The sequence below is a fragment of the Falco naumanni genome, chromosome 1 (genome assembly GCF_017639655.2).
Source record: "Falco naumanni isolate bFalNau1 chromosome 1, bFalNau1.pat, whole genome shotgun sequence".
Lineage (NCBI taxonomy): Eukaryota > Metazoa > Chordata > Aves > Falconiformes > Falconidae > Falco > Falco naumanni.
This window is the reverse complement of record NC_054054.1, coordinates 119590294-119615749: the sequence shown is the minus strand read 5'-3', so window position 1 is coordinate 119615749 and position 25456 is coordinate 119590294. Positions and strand designations below refer to the sequence as shown.

General features: G+C 48.5%; 2 protein-coding genes across 8 annotated transcripts; one reads left to right on the top strand and one right to left on the bottom strand.

Moving 5' to 3' along the window:
- Positions 1 to 278: 278 nt before the first annotated feature.
- On the bottom strand, positions 279 to 21293 carry GGA3 (golgi associated, gamma adaptin ear containing, ARF binding protein 3). 7 transcript variants are annotated; one of them, XM_040581697.1, is made up of 19 exons: positions 21139 to 21188; positions 20161 to 20209; positions 17305 to 17386; positions 15671 to 15755; positions 14836 to 14911; positions 14241 to 14339; positions 13312 to 13435; positions 12256 to 12359; positions 11639 to 11719; positions 10271 to 10408; positions 9157 to 9238; positions 8540 to 8656; positions 7277 to 7546; positions 6588 to 6655; positions 5864 to 6186; positions 5071 to 5336; positions 4719 to 4888; positions 3886 to 3996; positions 279 to 2668 (listed from the first exon to the last, which is right to left on the bottom strand). In XM_040581697.1, the coding sequence occupies exons 3-19, from the start codon at positions 17342 to 17344 to the stop codon at positions 2558 to 2560; spliced, it is 2265 nt and encodes a 754-aa protein (XP_040437631.1). In that variant the 5' UTR covers positions 17345 to 17386; positions 20161 to 20209; positions 21139 to 21188; the 3' UTR covers positions 279 to 2557. The 7 variants fall into 7 exon arrangements, with proteins under 7 accessions (XP_040437631.1, XP_040437636.1, XP_040437649.1 ...); XM_040581702.1 differs by lacking the exon at positions 14241 to 14339 and having other exon boundaries at positions 21139 to 21293; XM_040581715.1 differs by lacking the exon at positions 20161 to 20209 and having other exon boundaries at positions 21139 to 21249.
- Positions 21278 to 25346, top strand: MRPS7 (mitochondrial ribosomal protein S7). Its single transcript, XM_040581720.1, has 5 exons — positions 21278 to 21396; positions 22183 to 22374; positions 22702 to 22765; positions 23633 to 23800; positions 24599 to 25346. Exons 1-5 carry the CDS (start codon positions 21341 to 21343, stop codon positions 24818 to 24820), a joined length of 702 nt encoding a protein of 233 aa, XP_040437654.1. The 5' UTR covers positions 21278 to 21340; the 3' UTR covers positions 24821 to 25346.
- Positions 25347 to 25456: the final 110 nt, after the last annotated feature.

The window sequence follows — 25456 nt, the reverse complement described above, 5'->3', positions numbered from 1 at the left end:
GCTCCAGCTTGGCCTGGCAGCCCTCCCCTGGCCAAGTGGCCCTCAGGACCAGTGGCAGGCGATGCTGCCTGCGATGGCTTTCTCAGTCACTTTGCCGCCAATACCTGGAACTGAAATTAAGCCCACCTTTTAAACCGCTGCGGTTTTAGAAACAGCAGCTTCTCCATTTTCACTTCGTTTGGATGGTCTTCGACAGGACGGGGCGAGTTTTAGGATTTCCAGAAGCAGCACTGTGCTCCACAAGCAGTCAGTAGTCATTAGCTATCCACAGAGCAAAGTAGGGAAAACAATTTATTTAACATGCAGCAGAACAAACGCATTGGAGATGTATATACAGTTACGGCTGTTCGGTATGAAGCAGGAACCTCACCCTACAGACAAGGAACATTCATAGTTTAATTTCCAAAGCTTTTAACAACGCCATTTCCACGCAGCAAGACTACAGCATCTTTCCATTTGGCTGTACAGCGCGGGCAGCGCGCTGCCGTTAATGCTGAGAACAAAGCCATTCCGCAGAAAGCACTTGTGCTCTTCTGACTTCCTCAAAGTCACAGTGAGATTCACGCGTAGGCATCTAAAGCAGTGAAACCTGCTTCCTCAGGACACACGACCCTGACCTAGGCACGACCCCCATGCCTACTGTGTCTAAAGTGCTGGCAAGAACATGTCTGAGGCAGAAAGAAATCTCTCCTCGTCCCCTAGCCTAGTCCATCAATTTAAAACTGCTGTAAGGGTCCGAACAACGCACCCATCCCTCTCACCTGCCTCCTGCATCAGGGAGCTGACACGGCTGGGGTCTTCATGAGCTTCAGACCAGGCATTTACAGCAAGTTCCTTGGCCGAGCTTTGATTCCACCTTCAGGGGCTTCTACAGCTGCCTGGTGCCTCCTCTGATCAGGACCTCAGGCCTTCGGATCTGCTGAGTTTTCCACCTCTAGTGATTTTTACTTTGCAACATAAAGAAAATTCAACTACAAATAACTCCAAGCTGCATTTGCAATAATGGGGTTTACAGCAGCCGTTAATTCCAGCAGCACATTCTGCTCGGGAGTTTTCCCACAACAGGCAGGGATCTCCTCCTGTGTGCTGATTTTCCCAGTGCTTTAGCCGACTGCTCCGGCTCAGAGTTCGAGGTGAGAGCTGCTGCTCGGCAGCGCTGCGAGAGGCGCTGAGCTTAGTGCCCAAGGACCCGCCTGATCTGTGCTTTTGTCAAGGGGTGTTAGAAAAACCATTCATTTAAAACAGCCTGTCTCAAAGCTAGCTGAGGCACTGCTCGAGATTGGAAATCCAGAGGGAGGTGGAAGGGACTGCTGGAATCAAGTTTTGGTGATTTACACCTAGTTGCTGTGAGACTGTAGCTAGAGGGGTCTGTCTGCTGCCCGCCGTTAGCGCAGAACACTGATGTCCAGCAAAACCGCCTTCCTCCTTGCGGGGACAATTGCACTTTGCCACTTTAATAGAGGGAACAAATGAAACAGGGCACTAAACCCAGCACATGCATTGTCACAGCCCAGTGGAGCCTTCCTTCCCTTCACTGTTTCTATTTAGATATCCTATAGCTCTATTATTTACATCTTGTATGTCATTGTACTAAGCTCAATAAAACACAGTATTCAACTACAATAATAATACTGCCTGCATGAGGGGACACGAAAGGCATCTCTCGTCCCTGGATTCAGTCACTGCACCTGATTAGTGATTGTAAAGACATTTCTGCACTCCAAGTGCTGTCCTCCACCAATACTGACCGCTCCTTCCAGTCCCATTTACCTCCTCTTTTCCCCACACTATGGAATGCCATGAAGACAGAAAAATAACCGGTGTAACCATCTGCGTACAAAACGCAGCCCCAGCTGCCCAAAAGGGATCCAACAGGGAGGCAGCTCGCAGTATAAAATAAATATAACAACTGAGGGTACAGCGGCGGCGCACAACACAGGGTCTGCTTACATCGGCTGCTGGGAATGGAGCAGTGGAGGGGGAGGGAGGGAGCCAAGTGCCATTTCAGTGTAAAAAAAAAAAAAAAAAATCTGCATTCCCTCACGGAGCCAGCGTTATTGCTCAACATGCTTAGCAGATCCAGTCTGGCACTGAGGAGGTACAAGTCCGAGGGAGGGCATGTGTAAGGGCTCTGCACTGAGGAAGCTCACGGTGGCATCATTACCCCACCAGCCTGTAGGTATCTCTGGACAGCAGGTACAGGAACAAGCCAACTAAATCCCCTTCTGCTGACAGGTCTCCCCTCAAATTACAATAACTTCAAGTTTAATAGAGTGGAAGATAGAACCAGATTCACCCAGAGGTCGAGATAAAAGCAGCCAGCGCTGCCTGGTACTGGCTGCCGTTCAGTTCATGCTTGGCATCAATGTTCCAGGACCCCTTCAACGCGGGGCAAAAACATTCTGGACTAAAGCTACAAGCAGAGTGGTCAGGACATGTAAACAAAGCTGAACATCACCAGTGGATAGCATGTGTGTCCCTCCCCACGTCACATCCATTCCAGTCCTGCGGGATCCTTCCCTGGTCCTGTCACAGAGTCTCTGGCAGTGTCCTAAGGTCATAGATTTCCCCACTGCTCTACCGGGGGAAACTGATCCACTTCGCCCACCTCTGTGCTGGGCTGGTCTCCCAGTGTGAAGGTCAGTCGGTACCTCAGCCTCACTTTCTCCTGCAGGAAAGACAAAACCCGAGAGCAACATGAGAACAGCCCCAGCTGCTCCCCAACAAAACAAAACGTTTCACAAAAAAACCCCCAAAAGATTCTGTTGCACATAGGAGGGGGAAAAGGGCCAAGGTGAATTTCATGGAGTCGTTCAGCTATTTAGCAAACCTGAGTTCTTTACCTCAGTTTTTACACCACCAAAGCTTTATTGCTTAGCACGGGACAGCAGGAGAAAGGCAGGAATAACCTGCAATAGCAGTTTGCACCTAAGTGGGCAGCACCCACTGCTCAGCTGCTCTCCAGTGAACCTGAAGAATGCTGCTGGAATAGCTCAACATTTTCAAAATTAAATTTCCTCATCACTCGGAGGAAGATAAAACAGTTCCTGCTCGGCAAAATTCCTAGTAAAACAGAAAGCAGGAGATGGACCCAGTCCTTCTGTAAGGGAATCTCCACATACCTCACACATTTTCCAACAATCCACCAAACCCCTCAGAGGTTTTTCCTTTTGGACCTCAAAGCTTTCCACTGATGCTTTAAGGACCCTTTTGCTCTAATTCTTAAGTACTAACATCTAGATTTGTCAAATAATTAGAAACTACTTCAACACACAGCTTTATGGAGCAGGCTACTTAAATGAGTAACTACAGCAAGGGAAAACATCTACTCAGATGCTCCCAGCAGCATCAGTAGAAATGAAAGTGTTAACCACGTTGTTTCAGTGGTCACAAGTACATCCTCCACGGATAATGGAACAGGCATGGCCTGAAACTTGTCTGCTGGTTCAGGCCTGTCAGGCTCCAGCCTCAACGCAGCAAAAATATTTCTACAGCACCAGCTAATTTGAGATCAACCTAATTATCACCAAAGCCAGCCACTTCCAGTGCAACAAGGGAGTCAAACTTCTGCTACAGCTCTGACTGCTGCCCTTTAAGGCTAAGCCTTATATGACGTTTATCCTTTTGCTGGGAGAAATGTACGGGTCCTTCTCAGACCTTTCTCCTTGCTGACAGTCTGGGAAAAGCCTCCCCTGACAGTCTGGGAAAAGCCTCCCTCTAGCCCCGAACTGAAACACCGGGCAGTGACCACCTCTGGAGGGCAAGTTAGGAACAAACAGCTATACCTGCTCAGATGTTTGGTGTTTGGTCCAACCCCCCCTGCAGAATTCATCTTACATCAAACTTTCCTGACAAGGACAGGACAAATCCCGCTGCCCCCCTCACCTTCGCAGGATTTGCCAGAAGCATGACTTGGGTGATGGCAGCAGGCGGCTGGATGGGATTGAATGGAGACAGCTCTGTGCCAGAGGGTGGCTGTAACTTCACTTTCATGGACTGCAAACGAAAAAGAAAGTGGAACCTCAGGGATTATCTCCTCCCTCGGGGACAATGACAGATGCATGCACAGGCTGGGGAGATAACAGCACACGCAGAAACTGAAGAGAATCAATCCACAATGAGAGGATGAGGAAACAAGAGCCAGCCCAGCTTGTGCAACACGATAGGAACAGGCAGACTGACAAGTCAGCTCAGAGAGAAAATACTGGTCGGGTGCACGCCAACAGCACCCTCTATCAGAGCACTCTTGTGTCAGAGGTTTTAATGCAAACACATTTCATGACAGTAGGCAGATCGGAGCTGAGCCTGGGCCAGTTTTCAGAACACAGAGCTGGCCATCCAGAATTACCCAAGTGTAGAAGGCTAGAATGGAACGTATTGCCAGATTTAGGACAGCTGTTAGAAATTCTGATTCTAAAGACCTCGAGGGTGGCTCTACCCATGTAACAGTCCTGTCGTCGTGCTGTCTGAGCCACCTTCATGAACAGAGACAGTGGGATTGATCTTAGATAGCAAGAAAAACAGAACACTAACTACCTGCGGGTCCTGACTTACCCATCCAGTGTTTTCTGCCTCTGGCAACCACCTTTATGTTTTGGAAAGAGGCAGAGCACAGCCTATAGCAGGGTGGAACCAGGCTGTCCCCAGCCCCTGAGCTCACACCAGGCCCTCCCACACACAGTTCCGTGTCGCCGTGGGTCTGAGCCATGCATCCCTACCTTCGGCACAGCAGCCTGCAGCACGATGTTCTTCACAGGGAGCGGTGCTGTGTTCAGCATGGAGACTACCACAACCAGCACATCCGACCTTCCCGGCGGGCACTCCCTGGCAAAGTGCAAGAGGATCCGGAAGCCGTTCTTGTCATAGGCTGTCACCGGGAGGGCACTGCCTGCCACAGAGAGGAGGGAAGAGGACTGCAGGTTTATGCTGCAGAAGACAAATCTGTAGCAGCATTAGGCAATCGGACTGTTTGGCTGGGACATCCCATCTTTTCTCTCTACTTCATAAGCTTTGTGAAGATGCTTTGCTTTTAAAAAATGTTCAGAGAGGTGAACAACCTGAGATACTTACTGGGTTTAATGGACTCCAAGGGAACATGGACATTGGCCAAAGAAATTTCAGGTGCTTTCAGGGGACTGCCTTGCTGCTGGAATGATGTCGGCTGGAAGAGAGGACTTCCTGAGCCAGCAGGGCAGCTGCTTGGGAAAGGGACTGGAGGGGCTCCGGAGGCAGCGGCAGGCAGCCCTGCAGGTGCTATTAACGGGGCAGGGGTGCCAGCGGTTGGCAGAGTAACCCCGGGGAACACTGAAGGTGTCGCCATGCCTTGGGTGGCAGTCCTGCAAGACACAGAAAAAACATGGGAAACTGAGCTGGAAGCAAAGCAGGCATTCCACCACAAACCTGGAGATAACAGCACATCGCCAGGACAAAGCAGCGGCCCAGAGCCAGCTGGAGCCTGCGACTCAGCACAGTCTCAGGGTAGGAGGGGAGCTGCAAGGGACGCGGTGGCGGGGTTAGGCGTCCCTTCGGTAAGTCGCGAAGCAAGCAGAGTCCCACCGTGGCAAGGGTGGGCAAGGCCAAGATGGGCAACAGCCTCTGTACCTTAGCAGCCTCTTCAAATTTACATCACACATTTGTATCGGGCAACAGCACAGCTGTTGTGCTCTACCTAGCAGTGCCTGCCTTTCCCTCACGGAGGTGGGACCCTTGCATTAGTTTGTAAACTGAAACCCTCCGAGCAGGAAAAATCTCAATCGCACGTTTCTACCAAACCAGCGTGGGAAGTCTGCCTCTGAACCTGACGCTGCAGCGAGCCTGGCTTCCTAACTGCAGAGACAAAGCAAAATCCATGACTTTTGGTTACCCTTTGGCTTCTTCAAGGAGTTGTCCCAATGCGTCCATCTTATGTGACATATTGCTCCCCACAGAGGAGCCGAAGTACCCAGGAGCAGCTGGAATAGCCTTAGGAGGCCCCGCAGGGGCAGCTGGTCCAGCAGAGAATACAAATGGTGCTGAGTTTGGTGCTGGGATGCTGGGAGCAGCTTGAGAGGCTGTGAAAGCAGAGGGCAGCGTCACTGATGTTCCACACGTGGTCTGTGATGTGTGATGGAGAAGAGGGTTCCCTGCAGAGTTGCAAGCAACAGTCACCATCTTCGGATTAAAGAAATCCAGGTCCAGCTGGTCATTCTGAAAGACAGGACAAGTAGATGCTCTACCTCAGCTGCTACCCCCTGTTGTAGAGATGGCACTGTTACAGAGGGAGATAGATTTACCGCAAAAACAGGTGCTGGGTGGCAAGCAGCAAAGTCTGTGGCCTATGTCAGGGCTACATCTGATCTGTAATTTAAGCAAAGGAAGTGCTAACATCATGGCGGACAGATGGGAAACTGAGAAAGCCAGGTTCAGGGATATCTACTCTGTTCAGACACAGCTATCCCAGGTTTTAGGGCTAAGCCAGACTTCCCTCAGGAACAGCTGCCCCTCTGCCTGTATGTGCGATCACGTTTCTCCAAGGTGACAGGGTGTGTCCAGAGACCTCCCACAGTGACAACCCCTCCCTCCCCTTCCCCCGAGACCCTCCTCTGTACCTCAAACATGCTCCACTGGTTGTTTTCTGAGGTCTCCTTCACCGCTGCAGGTGCTGGGTCATTCAGGCCTGAAAAGCAAAACAGTAAGTGACTGGAGGAGAACATGAGTTAGGCGTCATCCCTTGGTAGTATTTTCACGGTCATCAAACTACTCGATTCAGCTCTGCCAGAGCCCAAGAACCTGATGAAATGTGCTGCAAGTCTGAGATGACGAAAAAAGCGACAGCACCAGCAGCTGACAGTCATCCCCAGCACACAGCTCTTCCAGCCCTTCCTGATTTGCAGTGTCTTCTGAAAGGCAGGCATTCTGCAGGCTCCTGTACGCAACCCCCCTAAGGCACCTCGTTCTTCAGCACAGCCACAAAGTCAGGAGTGAAATTTGTACCGAACTGCAGCTTGCACGTCCGAGCACCCGCAGAGCTCAGACTGCAATTACACTCAACAGCTATTTCCCTTGCAGCCCGCTCTGGGAAGATCAGAGTTTTTCCAGTACTGACTCACTGACCCGTCATCCATCCAGGATGATGCAAAGGAGTGTGCCCTGAACCTCTCTAGAAACCAAAAGCATCTCCTGCTCCTTTCAGGCATGCCACACGCACAGCCAGCCCTCACACCCATGCTGCAGGAGGAAAGCAGCCTTTGTCAGGCGTGGATTGAGTAGCCCTTTTCCAGGCCCCTCAGTGTCTCACCTAAGCACAGAAGCTCCTCATCCAGCAAGGAGAGGGAGTTGGCTGCGCTGCTCTGCTGAGCCGGTGCGGCTTCCACTTGGCTGGAGGAACCGCTCCGCAACTGTGCCAGTGTCTGGGGAGGAGGCGGGAGGATGGGGATTTCTGCTGGGGCTGGGGCTGCTGGGGGGGCTGGCGTCAGGGTGGTGGGTGCCATTGGAGGTGGCGGGGTGCTGGTGACGTCCAATCCAGCAAGGTCAATGAGGGCGTTGAGATTACTTGTGGAGTTACTCCCTGCAGCAGACAGGATAAGAGCACTACTAGGAAAGAAGGCAAAAAGCTCACGGCAAACCTGGCGTACAAAAGAAATTATCAGAGATGGTTCAGATAACACAGACCCTCACTGAATCACAGCCTACGGCTCTCTGCACAGAGGAAGCCCACATGCTCTCCAACTAACCATTTGCTGTCCACAAGCTACTTAAATCAACCCAGATATTGGGACGTTTCTATATGGAAAGCAACGCCTGCTCCAACCACTGCTCCTTCTCCAGTGATTCAAATAGCACAATTCTTAATATTTTCAAAATATTTTGAGCTCAGATGAGGCTTTGGGAGATCCTACAGAATTACAATAAATGGGCTACCGGAGAGTTAGAGAGCTGAGGAAAATTCATACTGTCTCCATCTTCACATTTAGGACAGCCTTGCCCCAGTAAGATGCTGTCAGGCAGCATTACGCATTCCTCTACGGCTCTCCATATAGAAATGTTTAAGTGACTCCCAAATGGTAATTCTGCCACACACACGTCCAGAGTTTTCAGTCGTGAAGCTGAAGTGTGAAGTGGGCAACTGGCCTAAATTCACAAATGGAACTGCTGGCAGTCAGCAACAGGACCCCGGGCCTGGCTCCCACTCTCCTGCTCTTGTCCTTTGGATAAAATCATATTCTTCTTACATGTCACATTAAGGAACAGGACAAATGTGGAGAGGAAAATGTATGGGAACTTCCAGCCATACAAGCATTCAGATGCAGGTTTGCTACTGATGTTATCAAAGGTTTCAATAATATGCAACAAGCTATGGAAAATGCAAAGCTGCAGCACTGTTGCACATCTCCAGAATTCTTTATCCACTGCTTAGGAGCTGTCTTGTGCCCCCCGATTCACAAACTGTTGGCCCCAAGCACCACCAACAGTCTCACTTTACCACCACTAACAGGAAACTCTATCCAAAAGACTTGGAATTACAGGATTCAAAAATTAAACAGGCTTCCCAGGAACTCACCTTCCACTACAGACATCACAGGGAGATCCACTTCACCATTGATCACTTGTCCCTCTATTATTTTTTTATAGGAATTTATCACACGGGATAAATTGTCACTGGCCTGCAGAATATCCCCTACATGCAAGAGAGACAAAAATGACTTCTTAGTCACTTTGTTCCCACTAATGCTGAGAGTACTCAGTTATCAACTAAATAATCAGCAAGAAAAAACATAATTATTTGCCTATGAGCTCCATTACTCTCTCTTTGTCGTGCTTCCCTAAGCAATACCCTGACCTTCTAGGTCCATGCGTGTTCCAGTAACAATGAAAAAAATAAGTCCAAGGCTTTGTTCCCCACAGCAACTCCCTTCCCTTTCCAAAGCAGCAGCTGTCCCCCATTATTGCCCCCAGCCTCCCTAACCACCAACTATACTGTCAACTCCAAGAATTTCAATGATAAGCATAGGGGAGAGGCAAGGATGTTCTTTTATCTGCTTGCTCAAAGCAAAGTGCATCCACGGTGAGGAGGTGTCTTTACAGCAGCTGTTCCCTTGCTGAACCCTTGCACAGTCACAGGTCACAAAAGCAATTAAAAAATTAAAATTAAAAAAGGAGAAGCGTCGCTTTGTTTACCCAAACTGCTGTCATTATCCTCCGTCTCACTGGCCAGCTTGAATAACGTCCGTCTTTTGGTTTCACACCTTTCATAGAGCTCCTAGGAAGACAGATTAAGACGAAGGGTTTCGTCAGCCAGACGCCACTGTTAGTGATACCAGTCAGCACAGAATGACTCCCCAGGCACGCGCTGGAAGGCCCAGAACAGAGAACCCAGTCCCCCTGTGCTGGACATGCCAGAGTGGCTGGACAATCAAAATCCCCTGTCCCTGCTCCATCAAGAGAGCTGTGAAGCATTACATTAGCCTGGGGGTCTAAACACAACCTGCATTTTCAACACACCTCTCTCAGTCCTCCCTCGCATCAGCACTTAGGGCCAGCTCTAGTTCAAGAGATGTTCGTTCTGTGTGTCGCAGTAGTCCCTAAAAGCCTGAGGAAGAGTGTAATTGCGCTCCAACAATTACACTTCAATTGTGCTGTAACTACTGCTCGGAGAGTCTGCAACCACCCAGAAAAAAGGTGGCAAGAAGGAAAGGTTTCATAGAAGCAAACCAGTTTTTAAGCTTCTTACCACTGTTTCAGGCACTTGCTGTGATAAAAATGAGTCATTTTATCTTTTACAATTAAATAAGGTGCAACTCTTCCAAGGCCCTGGGCCCATCCAACCACCCCTGCTGGCTGTTTTGATTTTTATCTTCTTGGTGTTCTCCCAACCTTGTAACACTACCTAAAGCTCTTTCTTTGAAGGGGGAGAACGTATTTTCTGCCCCACTCAGCCTTTAGTTTATCCATCCACAGCGCCGCAAGGGACAGTTATGATCTGCAATCCGCGTGTCTTACTAGGAGCAAGAATTAACAAACTGCAGCTTCTTGATTCTGCCACACTGCATCTTTGGAGAACAGCTGGACCTCACTTCAAGCATGTGCAAAACTGAGCTATTACCCACTGAGTCCTTTAGGGAAAGGCATTAAAAACATGGTTATTTTCTTTCCTGCTGTTTTCAACAACTGCTCCTGTTTCTCACCATTGCTCTCCCTTTTACTGCACTGTTTGTAATTCTCTGCAAAACTCAAACCTGTAAGAAGAACGGACTGACTCCAGGATTTCTGGGACGGAGCAGCTCAGACCCACCTTCATGAGCTCCCTATCGGCCTCTGATGAGTCCTCTTTGCTGTAATGAACCAACATCTCATTCAGCAGCTTCACATTGTTATTTACTTCCTCCAGCGTGTGCATGCGTTTTGTCACTTTTTGAATCCGAGCCTCATCCTTCAGGGTGTAAAACACAGACACAAAAAGTGAGTTTCCTTGTAAAGGTCCACAGGGTACCACAACAGCAGGTACTATCTGTAAATCTTGTCAAGCATCATCTATTTAAGGTTAAGCTAGGAAAAAAAAACCCCAACACAATAACAAAAAGCCTCTCCATTCATGTGAAGCTTTGCTTATTTCAGTATCTTTTCACCACCACTCTGAAATGACAAAACCCCTGTATTTCCCAAAAGTCTCATTAAATAGACTTCAATGTATAATGATACCACTAAAACTAGAAAAGTTCCCACAAGTTCCTTTTTGATCTTTGCAGAATATTTGGTGGGTTGTTTTTGCGGGGGGTGGTGGTGGTGGTTTTGTTTGGTCATTTGATGCCATTTTACGAAAAAGATGTGTTTGAAGCAAACCATTTACTAGGAACAAGCAGCACCCTCTGGTAGAAAATCTCCACCCAGCCCTGATTTGAGATTCCAACTAAAGATGTAGGAGAGCCTGCCTTGGGGACGAGAGAAGCCTGGATGGAAACATTTCAGTAACCTATACATCCTCTTCAGTCTAGAGCTATCCTTTATTTTGCCAGAATCACAGTGAGTCATTTCCTGGACTCCAGAATTTCTAATGACTGCCATGGGTGGATGCGCCACCGCTCCACAAACAGGAAGGTGTTTCCATGAAGCATGCTTGTGAGAAGGCCCAGTCCAATGACTCAGTCCTCAGTATCTAGGGGTGGTACTGTGATGCTTCCACCAAACCCTGACATGAAATACCATCTTGAGTGATGAGAATGTATTTAATTACAAGGGGCATTCAATCCTTGCCCTTTCTTGCCCTGTCCTCCACCAGAGACACCAACTGCAGATGTTTTTGAGATACAAACATCTCCCAGCTGTGCGCCAGAGTCAAAATCACAACACATTCACATCACACAGAGCCCTATTAAGTCATCAGATAGTGCCCCCTTGATGCTGGTAACCACGGGGACTAGCTGCAAGTTAGCACTGTTAGAGGTTTTAAAAATAATAAGAAGCTGGATGTCCCTGACAGTCAGCCTCATTCAGTCCCCTCAACTTAAGTAAGGAATGTACTAACACAATGCTCCCAGAGCCTGAAAAACCCAGGTTCTGACATTCACACGATCCCAAAGCTCGTCACCTGTTTTGAAGTCAAACTGCTTAAAACCTGGAAAACAAACCGCTGACTGGAACCAATCCTACAGCAATTTCTTACCTCTTTTACCATGGATTTTATAAGCTTGTTGGCCTCTTGCAAATCATCTGGGTTTTTGCTTTTCAGCAGTTTGGCTAGAAGCTGTAAGACGAGAAGAGGACATTCAGGAAACAAAGACCCTTTGGCAAAGGGAAGCAGCAAAAGGAATCTAAGTGCACAGTCCAGGGGAAAAGAGACACAGCCCACTATTACAAAGCTGACGCTCCTTGCATAGTTACAGGGATTTCAGCAGGAGTCATTTATGGTTTATTATTTTGTGTGAGTTGCTACAGTCTTGCTTCCACACAGGACATATACTGTGAAATCTCAGCGACTTCTGACACTAGATATTTATTCCTCCTATACATTGGTTTTGGTCCTGTGTGTGAAACGTTCTGTGCCTTCTCCTACTGCAGCAGGATGGCACTTTAAGCAGGAATAATCTCATAATGGTAATACAGACAAGACCTTAACTGGAACTTCAGGTTAGGTTAGGTGGACAAAGCAATGAGTTCTGTGGAAGTACACACCACCACCACAAAAATAAAAGCCAAATGAGTACATTTTACGTCCTTATTCTAAATGTGCATTGAATAATCACTTTTCGTTCATGATTACGATACGAGTCTTCACTGTACCTTGGATTTCTCCTCATCATCAAACACAGGGTTTTTGGGACGAGGCGGTGGCGAAGGAATCAGGGTTCTGTCTGCAGGTATCACAGGATCAAACATAACAATTCCTGAAAGCAGAAAGGGAACCCATGTGGGCTCGCACATGCAGTCATACCAAGCAGTGCACCCCACTATTCACAAGCTGCGATCAAAGCGAACACGCAGTCAGCCTGTCCATTGACACTGTTCCCATGAACAATGCAGGAGCAAAACCACTGGGCATGCTAGCTGCAAAAACAAAGAAAGTTTTCTTTGGTAAAGGCCCAAACACCAGCAATGTGTTGCCACGTCCATATTGCTCCTCTAATTGTTCGGTATAATCAATAGCTCTCCACTATTTGTCTTCCCCCCTTTCGCTTTAGCTGTTGAACCACCAAGTGAAGTCCCAGACAACCCAGCTTTGTGCAAACTCAAGGGCACGACGACTGTTTGTGTAAACGAGCTGAGCAGGAAAGCAGACAGCAATGCAAAATGGTGATGAGCAGATTCCTAACCATGAGTGGGGGAAGAACTAAGCTCCCTGCTTGTTCCATTTGTGAAATCCTTAGATCTGTGCTCTACCTCAAGAGCTTTCCAATTTTTCATATGTTGAAGCCGCATGCTTCTCAGCTGAGCTTTTTTCACTGTGCCTACACAAAAAAATGTGTATCAGTTGAACTAAAGGTACAATTGTAAAGTGCTCTAGTGAAAAGAACACAAAAGGCTACACAGAGGCTCTTACTTCACTTTAAATTAGACCTGTTCAAATAATTTAATAACTAGTTCCAGAAAAACTCAAAAAAGGCCCTGCAAACTAGAACAAAAGTTTGCAAGGTGTTTAACTGATCTAGTTAAAAAAGCCAACTCAACCCAGCCCAAGGCATTTAAAAATAATGAGAAGCTTTTCATGGAATTTCTCCCTTGTTCTACCCCCCTCAGAGCTTGCCTTGACCCCATGCAATTAGAAGCTGTACGTTTTATGACACTCCTGCTTAAAGCACAGGCTGGAGAGAATGCATGAATGGGCAGCTGACTTCCTACCTTGTCGCTTCAGCATGTAATAGGCATCCTTGATTTTGGATTCCTCTGGCAATGCCACCGTCCAGCTATACAGCAATTCAATGACTTTGGTCTTCACCTTCTCTGAAACTCGGTCTCCCAGGTACTAAGAGTAGAAAAAAAAAAAAGATGTAAATTCTCCAAATTCTTCATTTCCTTTTAAAAATAATGTCCTAACCCAGAGAATGGAAGTTTAGTGATACAAAAAGTGTATAATCCAAGCTCCATGATGATCTACGATACATCTTATACAGAGGAAAAAACGCTCCTCTAATATATTTGAAGTAACAGTGAAGAGAAATTTTGTGATCCTCTTCAGCAAAAGAAAAAGCAGCTACTCTGTTGGTTTCAGGATTTTGCTATTTAAAAATTACAGCAATACAGATAACCACACCCTCCCCTGTTTTATGGGAAAGAACGTGGGAGTACTTTGCTGCATCAATCATGCCATGGGGTGCCTCTGTCTATTTTTCACCACATTAAACTGATCATGAATGCTGAGGGACTTCGCCAGGCACTCTTCACACAGCAACTGGCAGCAGAGTGAGGACTAGAACTCTATGGTATGTTGCCAAGTCTCTTGTTTTAACCTCTGCATCACACCTCGCTGCAGTGACACTGGAGTTTTGTTTTTAAAAAAAAACAACGCAGCCCAAGTTTTAGAAGCCATTGAGTTACAGGAAGGATTAGAACTGTACAGACTATATACTGATGGGAAATAAGCACAACTTACTGAGAAAAACAGTAAGCAGAGCACTAAAAAACCCCCAAAACTTAGCTAACAAAGGCTCTTCAATATAGACCAATCAATGCAATGAGCCAGATAGAGCACTGCAAACATTTTGGATGTTGCCTGTAGCTTACAGAGGCCAAACAAAAAGTAAACAGAGCCATAAGGCTCAGGGACTAACCTTTGGAGACACAACTTTTATTAATTCGTTTAAAAAGCGAAACTTCCCTACTTCATTATGAAATCTTCTCCCACAATTCTTCATACAAGCTTCTAGCACCTGCATTCAAGTAACAAAAACAGGGGAGGCTGAAATGAACACCAAAACCCTACAATAACAGCATCACTGTGTTCTGCTCATAGGGGAACTGACGGACACACATCAGCAAGATGTGCTCTGCAAATCAGGCACGAATCTCTGAACTTTAGGGGTGACACATGAAGGCAGGCTGGTCTCCCACCCCCAGCCATGTCTATATGGCTCTTAAGTCATCTCCCCATTAGGTCTCGTAACAATGACCACCAATCCTGCCTGAACAGAAACAAAAGCAGCTAAAACTAAACCAGTTATTTCTGACTGCCCCGTGGCTAATGAGCAACCTGGACACTTTGGTTAGGTAACCGTGTTCCCTCCCAGCACAGGGGAATTGGAGCATTCAGCCCAGAACCAGCCCCAGCTAACCCCACTGACATGCACCGTGCCCCCCTCGGACTCCACACAGATGACATAAAATGACAGATAACTGGATTTAAGAGGAGGGGTAAGGACTACCTACTGTCAAGGCTTGGACTGCTTCCCATTCCTGTGGTGACTGGATTTTATGAGCCAGGAGTCTCACAGCTATCTGTGGCCTGAAACAAAGCGGATCCCCATTACAAACAAAGCAGGTGAATGCGCTGAAGGATTTCAGACTTTCACACATTCTGCTGTTTAAATGAGATATACCTTTTGCATAATTAAAAGGAAATGCCACTTAGTACTCTTTAGCTTTCCATCAGTGTGCAAAGGCTGACAAGAAATGTTCAGACCATCTGTGTAAGCCTGGATGTTTGCACATATGAAAGAAAGCGAGGGCTGGTAGTCCGAGCCAGCAATTCCAGATTCCTCCTTAGGAGGAGCCGAACAACTCCCAGTACAGTCCCCAGACTAGGAAATCACTTCATTTCTCTTGCACTAGTTTCCTTTTTCCAGAAGAAAACACTTCTTCCTTAGCTCACAGGAATGCCGTGACCCAGGAGGTTTCCTCAGTTAGGCCTTGGAAAGATTTGAAAAATGTGAAGCCACATCTAGACACTAAGAGTTATAACCCCATTTTACAGAGCGGCAAACAGAATGACTTTGGCTAGATGAGAACCCTGCAGCCGCAGAAGGTCACATTAGAGACAGACTCAGAATTCCCATTTTCCTAGTGCTCAGCCTGCGTATAAGTCATGCTGCCTTTCGCAGAAGAGAAACCACACTTCACAGCTTTTTGCTTCTTTTGTAGCCAGATCTTCCTTGCGATATCAGTATATACATATAAAAGAAAGCATGAAAGTTTGATGATCAAATGACATATTTTAAACTGTGAATGTTAATTTATTAAGTGTAGAGCAGTTTGGGACACCCACCCTTCGAGTTCTTTGTTGATCTGGTCACAGAATCCAATGATGTATTCCCAGTCTTCTTGCCTGTTAGATGGGTTAGTGGCTTTATCTTTGGCAAGGGAAAGAGAACATATTACCAATCAAGCAGAAGAGACAATATAAAAGGTCATGAATTTCTCAGAGAAAAGCATTTGACATCCATTGCCAACTATAAAAAAAGGTACGTCTGGTTCGGGGAAAGGGTGTGTCCAAGTCGAGACATCCAAAATATCCAGCAAGAATCACTGCTTTCCAAAGAAACAGGCGCCAAATCTCAAGTGCTTAGAAACATGCTATTTCCATACTCTACATGAGAGTACAAGATAAAATATTTGAGCTCACAGTTTCCCTCTCCCTCTTTCTATTTAGCTGTAACATTAAACTCCTTAAAGGCTAAACCCTCACACTTGCTACACAGGCAATTTATTTTTGTATTCCCTGGAAGTTTTGTAGAAGAGCTGGAACATCAGATATTTAATACAAGTCACTTAGCATTAACACCTGTTTTTAGAGCGCCAGGTGATTTGTTAGATGCCTTAGCATTTCTCCTAGGAATTACGAACTGAAATTTATTAGTATACATTGAGTTGCTCTTTCAAGTAACGAACACCACAGCCTGTACCTGATCAGGCATTCAAATCCTGTACGTTCAAACCGAGAGATCAATGCTTTACTGACGGGGCTATTTCAGGCTCCTGAAGGATCTTCCCTTGTGTACCAGGACCTTGCTTATTGTACTGATTGCAGAACAGTGAGGCTATCAGCATCTTTTTTCGTTACGAATGCATCTTCTCCATGTATTCTATTTAACTCTGATGGAGCACTGAATTTACGGTAGACAACACTCCTGCTTTAACCTAATTTTCCAGCCAAGATGACAAACATCACGATTTTTCTTTCTTGTAAGGGAAGAAACAATGCACTGTAGCTATATATTTCAGGGCTGGCATTTAAGAAGCCTTCCTCAAAATTTTAATACAATGGAAAGAGATACAGAAAAGAAAATATTGCTTAGCCAGACAGTATAAAGCAGGGGATGAAGGACAGGAAAAAAACCAGCACACATCCCTGCACTCTTATCACAGAGGGAAGCACAATGAAATCAACACATGCTACATTACACAGCGTCATTTTTTATCATCATTAAAACATACTCTCTTAACTTTCCACAGGCAGATAAAAACAGCTGTCAAACATCTACTCTGAAACCTCACTTTCACAGTGCACCTTAGTCCTCCTGCTGTGGCAGTCCTGCAAGGTTTGCTCATATTTTCCTCCTCATGGAAGGGTAGTTGTAAAGCAATTTTGTAAATTGTTCCATGGATTGCATCTGTGAAATATTCCGCAGAGGCGGATCTCTGCGCCCGCTGCTGACTTTCATGGGAGCCTAGATAAGCAAAAGGCAGCAGCCAGGGAGGACTAACCGTAGGATCACATCTTGTTGTACTAGCTAAGCTACCAAGCTATTTTTTGAACTCCAGAGATTCAAGGGAGGCTTAGTTTAAATCGCAGCTGCTGCAGAACCAAGCAACTGTTCAAAACATATGTGGCACTTAAACCTTATTACCACACTCACAACTGCTGAATACCCTGGAAGCACCGTGAAACCATGGACTTACAACAACTGAAAGTCTTTTCATGCAAGTCAAATGGCATCATGCGTGGTTCGGTGCTCCAAAGCACCTCTGCTGCTCTGCAGGCCTAGATGAAAAAAATACAGTTCTTGGCTGGAGTAAATGAGATTTATTTAATAAGTACAGGAAGAGTACAAACAAGTAAGGATACTCAACCAAATGAACTCTGTTGGTTGCACATCCTGAAATTAGGAGAAAGATGTGGTACAAACAGGAAAATTTAACTGATTCCATATTCCAAGTGTTAATTTTAAAGCTGTTCCAAACACCTCCACAGATTTCTTGGAATGACATTGGATTATTTCAGACTCTCAGGTCGAGTTCAGACCCATCTAAGTCTTTGCACCAAAAGCTCTCGCATAAAGATCGTAAATTCTTAGAAGGAGAGAGAGATTACCGAAGGGAAGTTAGGTTCCACATGAAGAAACTCCCTATTTCTGACATTCATAAAATCTCCACATGAAACCCGAGTTCACAAAAGTTAATAAGCTTGACCAGAAGTCCTGCCCTGGCTCTGGAGATCGATGTGTTTGCATGACACAACGCAATGGTGCATATGGATACTTACTGCCAGCCTCGGTACAGCCATATGAACACAGCATCCCAGCTGAGCTACATTCCCTTGCTTAATCTTTTCAGGACATCCCTCACATCTGACAAGGCATAACTCAAAATCCTCTGTTTCTATGTAGAATGTGTAAAATGCGGGCAGGGGGCTCCTCTGCACTGCCTTCTAAATACATTTAAACATTTATATGAAAGGTTTCCCTCCATATAGAGAGTTGGTGCTCTGGAATATCAAATCCTTGTCTCTGTTGAAACTGCCAACAAAGGCCCGTTGGGTACTGGTTGTAAAGTTTACTTTCAGAGACACCTCCCACCAGGTCCCATCCTGAAAATCCCATTTCACATCGGCAACCAAGTGAATCTGAATTAGCAACCTGGGAAGTCTCAGCACTACCCCAGTTCCGCCACCGCATCTGCCTTCGCTTTCGGACACCACCACGCTTAGGATGTATAAAGTTGCTTCAGACCTGACCTAAGCATCAGAGACATTCAGCCCTCAGTTGCTGCTAGACCTGACATGCTCATGAGCCAACATTCAGATGCATCATTAGATATGAAACAAAGGTGCCGATTTTCTCTATAGAGAAACGACACTGGAATGCAGAGAACCACAGAGCATTAATTGACTGGTAACGAATGCTCATATTTTCTCTACTGAAATGAGACAAAAGCCATCCCAACAAAGAGTTTCACTACGTCAGGCTTAGCATATGAATTGGGAATCCCCAGCCCAAGCATGAGTCTAACAGTCAGATTCTGTTTGTATCCCCGGGAGGAAAAGGAGAATGCTGACCCATGACAATACAAGGGGAAAAGAGATGAAGACAATCATCTTTTACCCATCTGCATCTCTTACATAGCTGGACATTGCCTAAGCCTGACACAAGTGGGATACAATAAGCTTCCTTTTGGATGCGGTAGAAAAGGCAGTGCTAAAGTCAAAGGATCCAGCTGTGTTTGTACAACTGACACTATTTTCTGACCTCCTCTTCTGTTTCAGCTAAGTGCAGCAGAGCCTGCCGGCAAGGAGAGAACAGAAAGGATCGCCTTCTCTCCCCCCAGCTGCCTGAAACGAGGCAGAAGACATGAAGATGCTAGATCATCACTGGCTGAAGTGCAGACCTTGCTGCAGTATTAGGACACGAGGATGATGTTACTTCATGGGTCTATGACTCCACCTGATGACAGAGCCAGGGCAGCCTGGAAGGCTGCGTACCACTGGTACAGACAAAGAATCATTGGCAATCAGGAATGTTTCGTCTTCCTGTGACTGGGAAGTTGGCTGTGCTGCTGAGCAGTTCTGGCCCTTCCCTTTTAGTAAGGGCACAGCAGGTGCACACCCTCAAGGTTAGCATTAGACACAGCACGGCTTTGTGATGGTTACAAGAAAAAAAACCACTCGGGAGGCCTGGTGAAAGCACTCAGATGCACCAGCCTTTGCACCCTGCCGCCCTGGTCTGCATGACTCCTCCGGTAATTTACGTACACTTAATGCTCCCCGCTCCCCTACCATGGGAGGAGCGATATAATCACACCAGCACAAATCACTGTAGCAGTGACCTGGCATAAATGCATCCTCTTAAACGAGAGCACAACACTCAAGCCATGAAAAATGCGTACACCACTGCAATCAGGCTCACTGCAATATTTCTTACAGCGAGTAAGGCCTCTGCAACGCTACCCTTTAGCGTACGTTCTCCAGCGCAGAATATCCTACTGCTTGGCCAAGGAGACATAACTTCTCTCTTAACTTCCACAATTGAAAAATAGCCCCCCCCAACAAAGTCAGGAAGCTTTCCAGGCTATACAACTTAAAATATCCTTCCTACTAGAGATATTTTCACACACAAACCTAACTTGGTGAGTCAGTTCTCCTCAGAGAAAGATTAAAAGGAAGGGATGTGGGTGTTTGTTCATGTGTCTCACTGGCTACAATAAAAGATATTGACAAACTGTGGGAGTTCAGAGGAGGAGCAAGAACGGTAAAAGGAACAGAAGGGACTGATCTAAAATGAGAAGAGCAAGCTGAAAACATCATTTAGCCAGTAACTCCTATAACAAATGATGGTACCACGTATGTGTCTGAATTTTATATAAAAATACCAAGAAAGATATGGAAGGATAACTCCAAAAGGGTAAAAGGTTTTATACTCTGAGGTATTTAGGGTAATGACCATCACCTGCTCTTTGCCTAACACCTGACTACTTAGGAACTTCGCTCCCTGCTGTAATCAATTAACTATTAAAAAAAAAAAAAGAGGAAAATCTAGGCACCAAGCTGGCGATGCGCAGGATAGCCTCCCAAGGACAGCAGCAGCAGCTCCTGTGCATGGAATATATGAAAACCAATTACTGTTATGACTGATTCATTCAAGAATCACCCCCTGATCCTCACCAGCCGCAGGTCGGGATCCCTGCCTGCACAGCCCACAGCCCCATCGCCAGTGACTTGGGGGCAGAACAGACACCCAACGAGGGGGCACCCAGCAAGGGTTGGGGATGAACAAGCCACGTGGGGTTGCCTCCATCTACGACATTTCAGATTCTGTGCTAAAAAATAACTCGATGAAGAATTTTTCGACGTTTCAGCCTGTAGGGAATGGCCACCCGTAACTCCTGCAGCTGAAGCTGCGGCTGGGCACAATGCAGAACCTGGCTGCTTGGCCAGCACAGTTGTGTAACGCGTTAATACAATTTATTTGGGAAATCCCTACAGTTCTGAGCCTCACCGACAGCACTACGGCTGCACGCCGGCTAACAAAACCCAAGCGAGGGGAGAGGAGCCAGCAGGGCCAGCCGCTCGCCGTGAGGGCAGAAGCCCCAGGAGCCTCGCAGGGGCCCAGCAGGGCGGGCTACAGCCCCCCCGTTCCCCACCCCCCCGCAAACGCATCGACCAACGGGCCCTGCCGCTGAGCGCCCAGCCGCCGCCGCTCCGCGCCTCCCCGCCCGGGGGGCCGGGCCGCCGGGCAGGGCCAGGCCCCAGCCCCTTCCCCCCGGGGGCGCATCCCCGTGGGGGTCCCTGCTGCGGGGGCCCGGCCCTGGGGCGCTGCCCCGCCCCGCCCCTGAGGGCCCAGGCGCGCCCGCCTGAGGGGGGCGGCGGGGAAGCGCCCGGCAAGAGGGGCCGGGGGGGGGGGGGGGGGCGGGCCGAAGGGGGCGGCGCTGGCAGCCCAGGGAGCCCGGCCGCGGGGGCTGTGGGGCCGCGGGGCCCGGGGGAGCGCGCCGAGGGCCGGGGCAGGCCGCGGGGCTACTCACTCAGCCACGACTCCAGGCTCTCCCCTTCCGCCTCCGCCATGTTGCCGGCCCGGCCCGAGGCCCCGCCCAGGCGGCGCGAGCGCCCAGCGGGAGGGCGGTGCCGGGGCAGGGACCGCCCCCTCCGGGCCGCCCCGCCCCATGGCTCCCGCCCCTATTGGTCCCGCCCCTTCCGGGCCCTGCCCACCCCACGCGCCGAGGGAAGATGGCGGCGCCCAGCGCGGCAGGGCTGGGCCGGCGGTTGCGGGCCTGGCTGCCCCGGTGAGCGGGCCGCGGGGGGCGTGAGCGGTGTGTGCTTCCCCCGCGGACGCACGGACAAGCTAAGCGGCGCTCCCCGGGCTGGGCGGGGCCGTACGCGGTTGACGTGCTTCCTAGGCCTGAGCGTGACACTGCCGGGGTCTCGCGTGGGCGTCTGTGTAGCCGGGGCCGGGGGCCGTCCGCGAGGCTCGGGGGGCGCTCAAGGGGGTCGTCCTCGGGGCTTGGGGCGGCCGGGGGCCCTTCGGGGCCCGTCCCGTCCGCGGGGCTCGGGGGGCCCGGCCCGGGGTATCTGCTGACCCGCCGCGTCGGAGGGGCGCAGGGATCTCGCTACCCCCTTGCTTCTCTTCAAACCACCACCTTTTGCTGCAAAGAAATGAGTAACGTTCTGGTTGAAGGTACTGGCCCCACACAGAACAGCGCTTGTCCAAGCCACCCCCCTGCCGGGACCCGCGGGTGACAGCCCTGCGGCCCTGGGTGCAGGCAGGAGCTGGCAGGGGCTGGCAGGATGGTGCACTCAGCACTGCTGGCCTGGAGCTGTGGGCTGCGACTCCCATTCCATCCAACTCGTGGGCCTGGGGACTGCACGAGAGCTTTGTGGCGAAACTGCAGGCCTTGGTGTTAATTTGTGCCCCTGGCTCTGCCGCAGTGGAGAGGCAATGATGGAGAGGAAGGCGGAGATGCCTCTCAAGTCTGATGTGACCTTCTGAGATGCGTCTGCATCTGTCCACGTCCCCGCTACAACGTACCACATACATCAGCGTGCAGCCCCCCTTCTCTTCTTCTTTGCAGGTTGACACAGGTGAGATGGAGTCGCTACAACCCCAGTTACTTAGAGCCAGAAGTGAACAAGGAATTTTATCGGAAACCTCAGGAGGAGCTGTCTGAAGAGGAAAAGGAAAAACTGGAGGAGAAAGCTGTTAAACCCATAAAAGCTGCTCCTCCCAGTGTCTCCAGCTCTGTGTTCAGTGACCCGATGATCAGGTCAGAGAAAGCAGCGTCTCCTCTGCTGTTAGAGCTCGGTCCCATAGAGCCAAAATGCTTGGGAACTACACTGTCCTCCTCAGCCTTTGCTTGCTGTGCTGCACGTTGCCTTCTGTTACAGCACAATCCCTTTATGCCAAGTTAATCTTTTCCCACAAAGCCAGTCCGTTGACTGACAGTGATTAGAGATAATTACAGCAGATCTAGCAGCACCCAGAGTTAACCATGGGAACAATACAAAGCCGGGGGGTGGGGGGGGGAGGACTTATTTCAGTGGGTGATAAAATCAGAATTTAAATCAGATCGCATTTGGCTTTGTGTTTACAGTAAATTCACCAATATGATGATGAAGGATGGAAATAAAGTGCTGGCCAGAAGCCTCATGGCTCAGGTGAGAACTCATGTTTCTTCTCACTATTATGTTAAAACAATACAAAATGGAAGGCTGGGACGTCAGGCCCACTGGAATTAGGAATTACCAGAACTCGGGTCGCCTCTGTGGTCCCAGTGTGTTTCCCTCTGCACACGTATTGTTCTCACCATTATTTATCTGATAAGATGTATGTTTTGTACAAGCCCTAGGCTCATTCAGCTCACAGACCAGGGGGTGGTAGCTTAATGGGGAACACTCTCTTTCTGCTCTTTGGTGTTTCTTGGACCTTATATACTGCATAAACTGAGAGAATACCCTTAAAAGCATAATTTTCTCAAAAGATCTTCCTTCCAGCTCTCTTTCATGCCTTATCTTCTGTATAACTTGCCAATGTTATCAGATGTGTCACCTGCATGACACAGCTTTGACCCCTGCTCTGACCTACAGTAACTGGTAATAGCCGGTGGTCCCATTGGTGTGTTCCACCCTTGAAATGGGGACACACGTTGCCGGAATGTTCCCCAAGTAACTGCCGATTCCTTGTGACAGAACACACAGGCTCTGGGCTCTTCAGTCCAGGTTTTGCAGGGGAGGATGCTTAGTGCACACAGACCTGTATTCCTGTCTCCATGTTGTCCCTGCCCTTCCCTGGCTTCTGGCCCAGGTGTGTTATACTCTGCCTCCTCACCCCAAATGCAATGTCTGATAAAAAGACTGAAGTGCTGGAAGAAGGCGAAGTAAAACTTGAGTTAGAGAATTCCCAACTGGCCTGTAGGGCTACAAAACCAGCTGCTCAAGTGAAAATGCGGTGCTTGTAAAAGTGATGTAACTTCATGGAGTGGGATAATCCATCTGCTCTACGTGTCTCCTTGTCTTTGTCCCAAGACCCTGGAGGCCATTAAGAGGAAGCAGCTGGAGAAGTACCACAAAGCTCCAGAAGATGAGAAGGAAACAATTGAATGCAACCCTTATGTCATCTTCCACCAGGCTCTGAAAAACTGCCAGCCCATCATTGGGCTCAGCAGCATCACAAAAGGAGGCAAAACCTACCAGGTGAAAGGGGTGGGTGGGTGTGCTGGGAGCATATCTGGTCGGGAGAGAATTAGCTAGGGAAGCAGATGAACTGGTTTCCACCCCTCCAGCTCAAGAAAGTGAGCCACTTTGCATGAAAACATCACCTAGGAACTCCAAGATCAGGACCCCAGCCTGTGAGCATTCCCCAGCAGCAGAAGTCTCTGCTTCTTTAATTAGGTAAGGAGTACGCAGCAAATGTTGTCCAAGGAGACAGAGATCAGTGACAGGCAGCAAAAGAATTTGCTTCCCTTGGACTACCAGTCCTGTGCTCTCTGCTGTGTCATGTTACTTGCGTAGAGGTCCCAAAGCCCCGGGGCAGTTCAGTGTAGCAGAAAAGGTCAACTAGACACAGCGTGATATTTAAAACATGAGCAGAACCTGTTCTGAAGTATGGGCTCTGCAACACTCGAGACCTGATGGAGAAGTGGTATGTGGAGGCATTTCTCTGTCATTCGGTGCAGGGAGTGGTGAGCATCTCCCTTCTCTGCTAGCACAAACCAGCCTGGATCCAGTTCCCAAACAGGCCAGAAGTCGGTACAAAGGCCGGTGTCTGCTGGCAGTACCCAAGGCTGATGAGCATTTCTGTTTGGTAGCAATGGCCAGTTTCTGTGGACAGAGGAGGTGAATTGGCACAAAACAGCTGTCAGGAGCTGGTCTTACTGGAGTTGCAGCACAATGTAAAACTGTACGTGTCCAGCTGGACCTGTGTGACTGCTGGAGAAGAGCAGGTTGCTGCCCTCTCACAGTGTGGTAACTTACAGCTTAAACCTTTCCCAGGTCCCAGTCCCTCTGAAGGACAATCGGAAGCGCTTCCTGGCCATGAAGTGGTTAATCACTGAGTGCAGGGAGAACAAGAACCGGAGGACGCTGATGCCTGAGAAGCTCTCCCAGGAACTGCTCCAGGCCTTCAACAACGAAGGGCCCATCATCAAGAAGAAGCATGTGCTGCACAAGATGGCAGAGGCCAACCGGGCTTATGCCCACTTCCGCTGGTGGTAGGGACTGGCATGGGACACAGTGCCACCAGCCCCACGGCCTGGAGAGCGGAGCCCCAGGGCTGCCTGCCTGGGAGAAGCGGGAAAGGTGGACAGCTTCTGGACTAAGCCAGGGAAAGCTCATCCGATGCCCACAGGGTTCATTTCCTTTGTGCTTGTGTGGATGGGGGAAGGGGAGGATATGAAAGAGTTACCAACCCCTGTACAGATGCTCTAGTTATTTCATAACCATTTCCCTGTGAAGACAAGCCTTAGATGTTTTTCTTACAGCAACACTGTACAAAATAATCCTCCACTTACCTATTTCCTGGGGACTTGCAAGTCTCTGCTCCGGTAATCAGCAATGATTTTGGCTGCACAGCTAAGAGCAGAGATGGAATTTTTTTCACACCATAACCTGCCTTAGCAGTATTGGTACAAAAGGCAATAAAAGGCCCTTTTTGATTTTTGGTTCTGGTCATCGGCAACACTATCGGCACAGATTTGATGGGAATGTTAACGGAAAAAAATAAAACCAGTTTTATGGGGAAGGTTTCTCAATTCCAAGTCATTGCTCGAGCCTCACACTGCTCTCTCCAGCTACCCCGCTTGTGTAAAGCCACGCTGACACCCTACACCGGAGGAGAAAATTACTATTGCA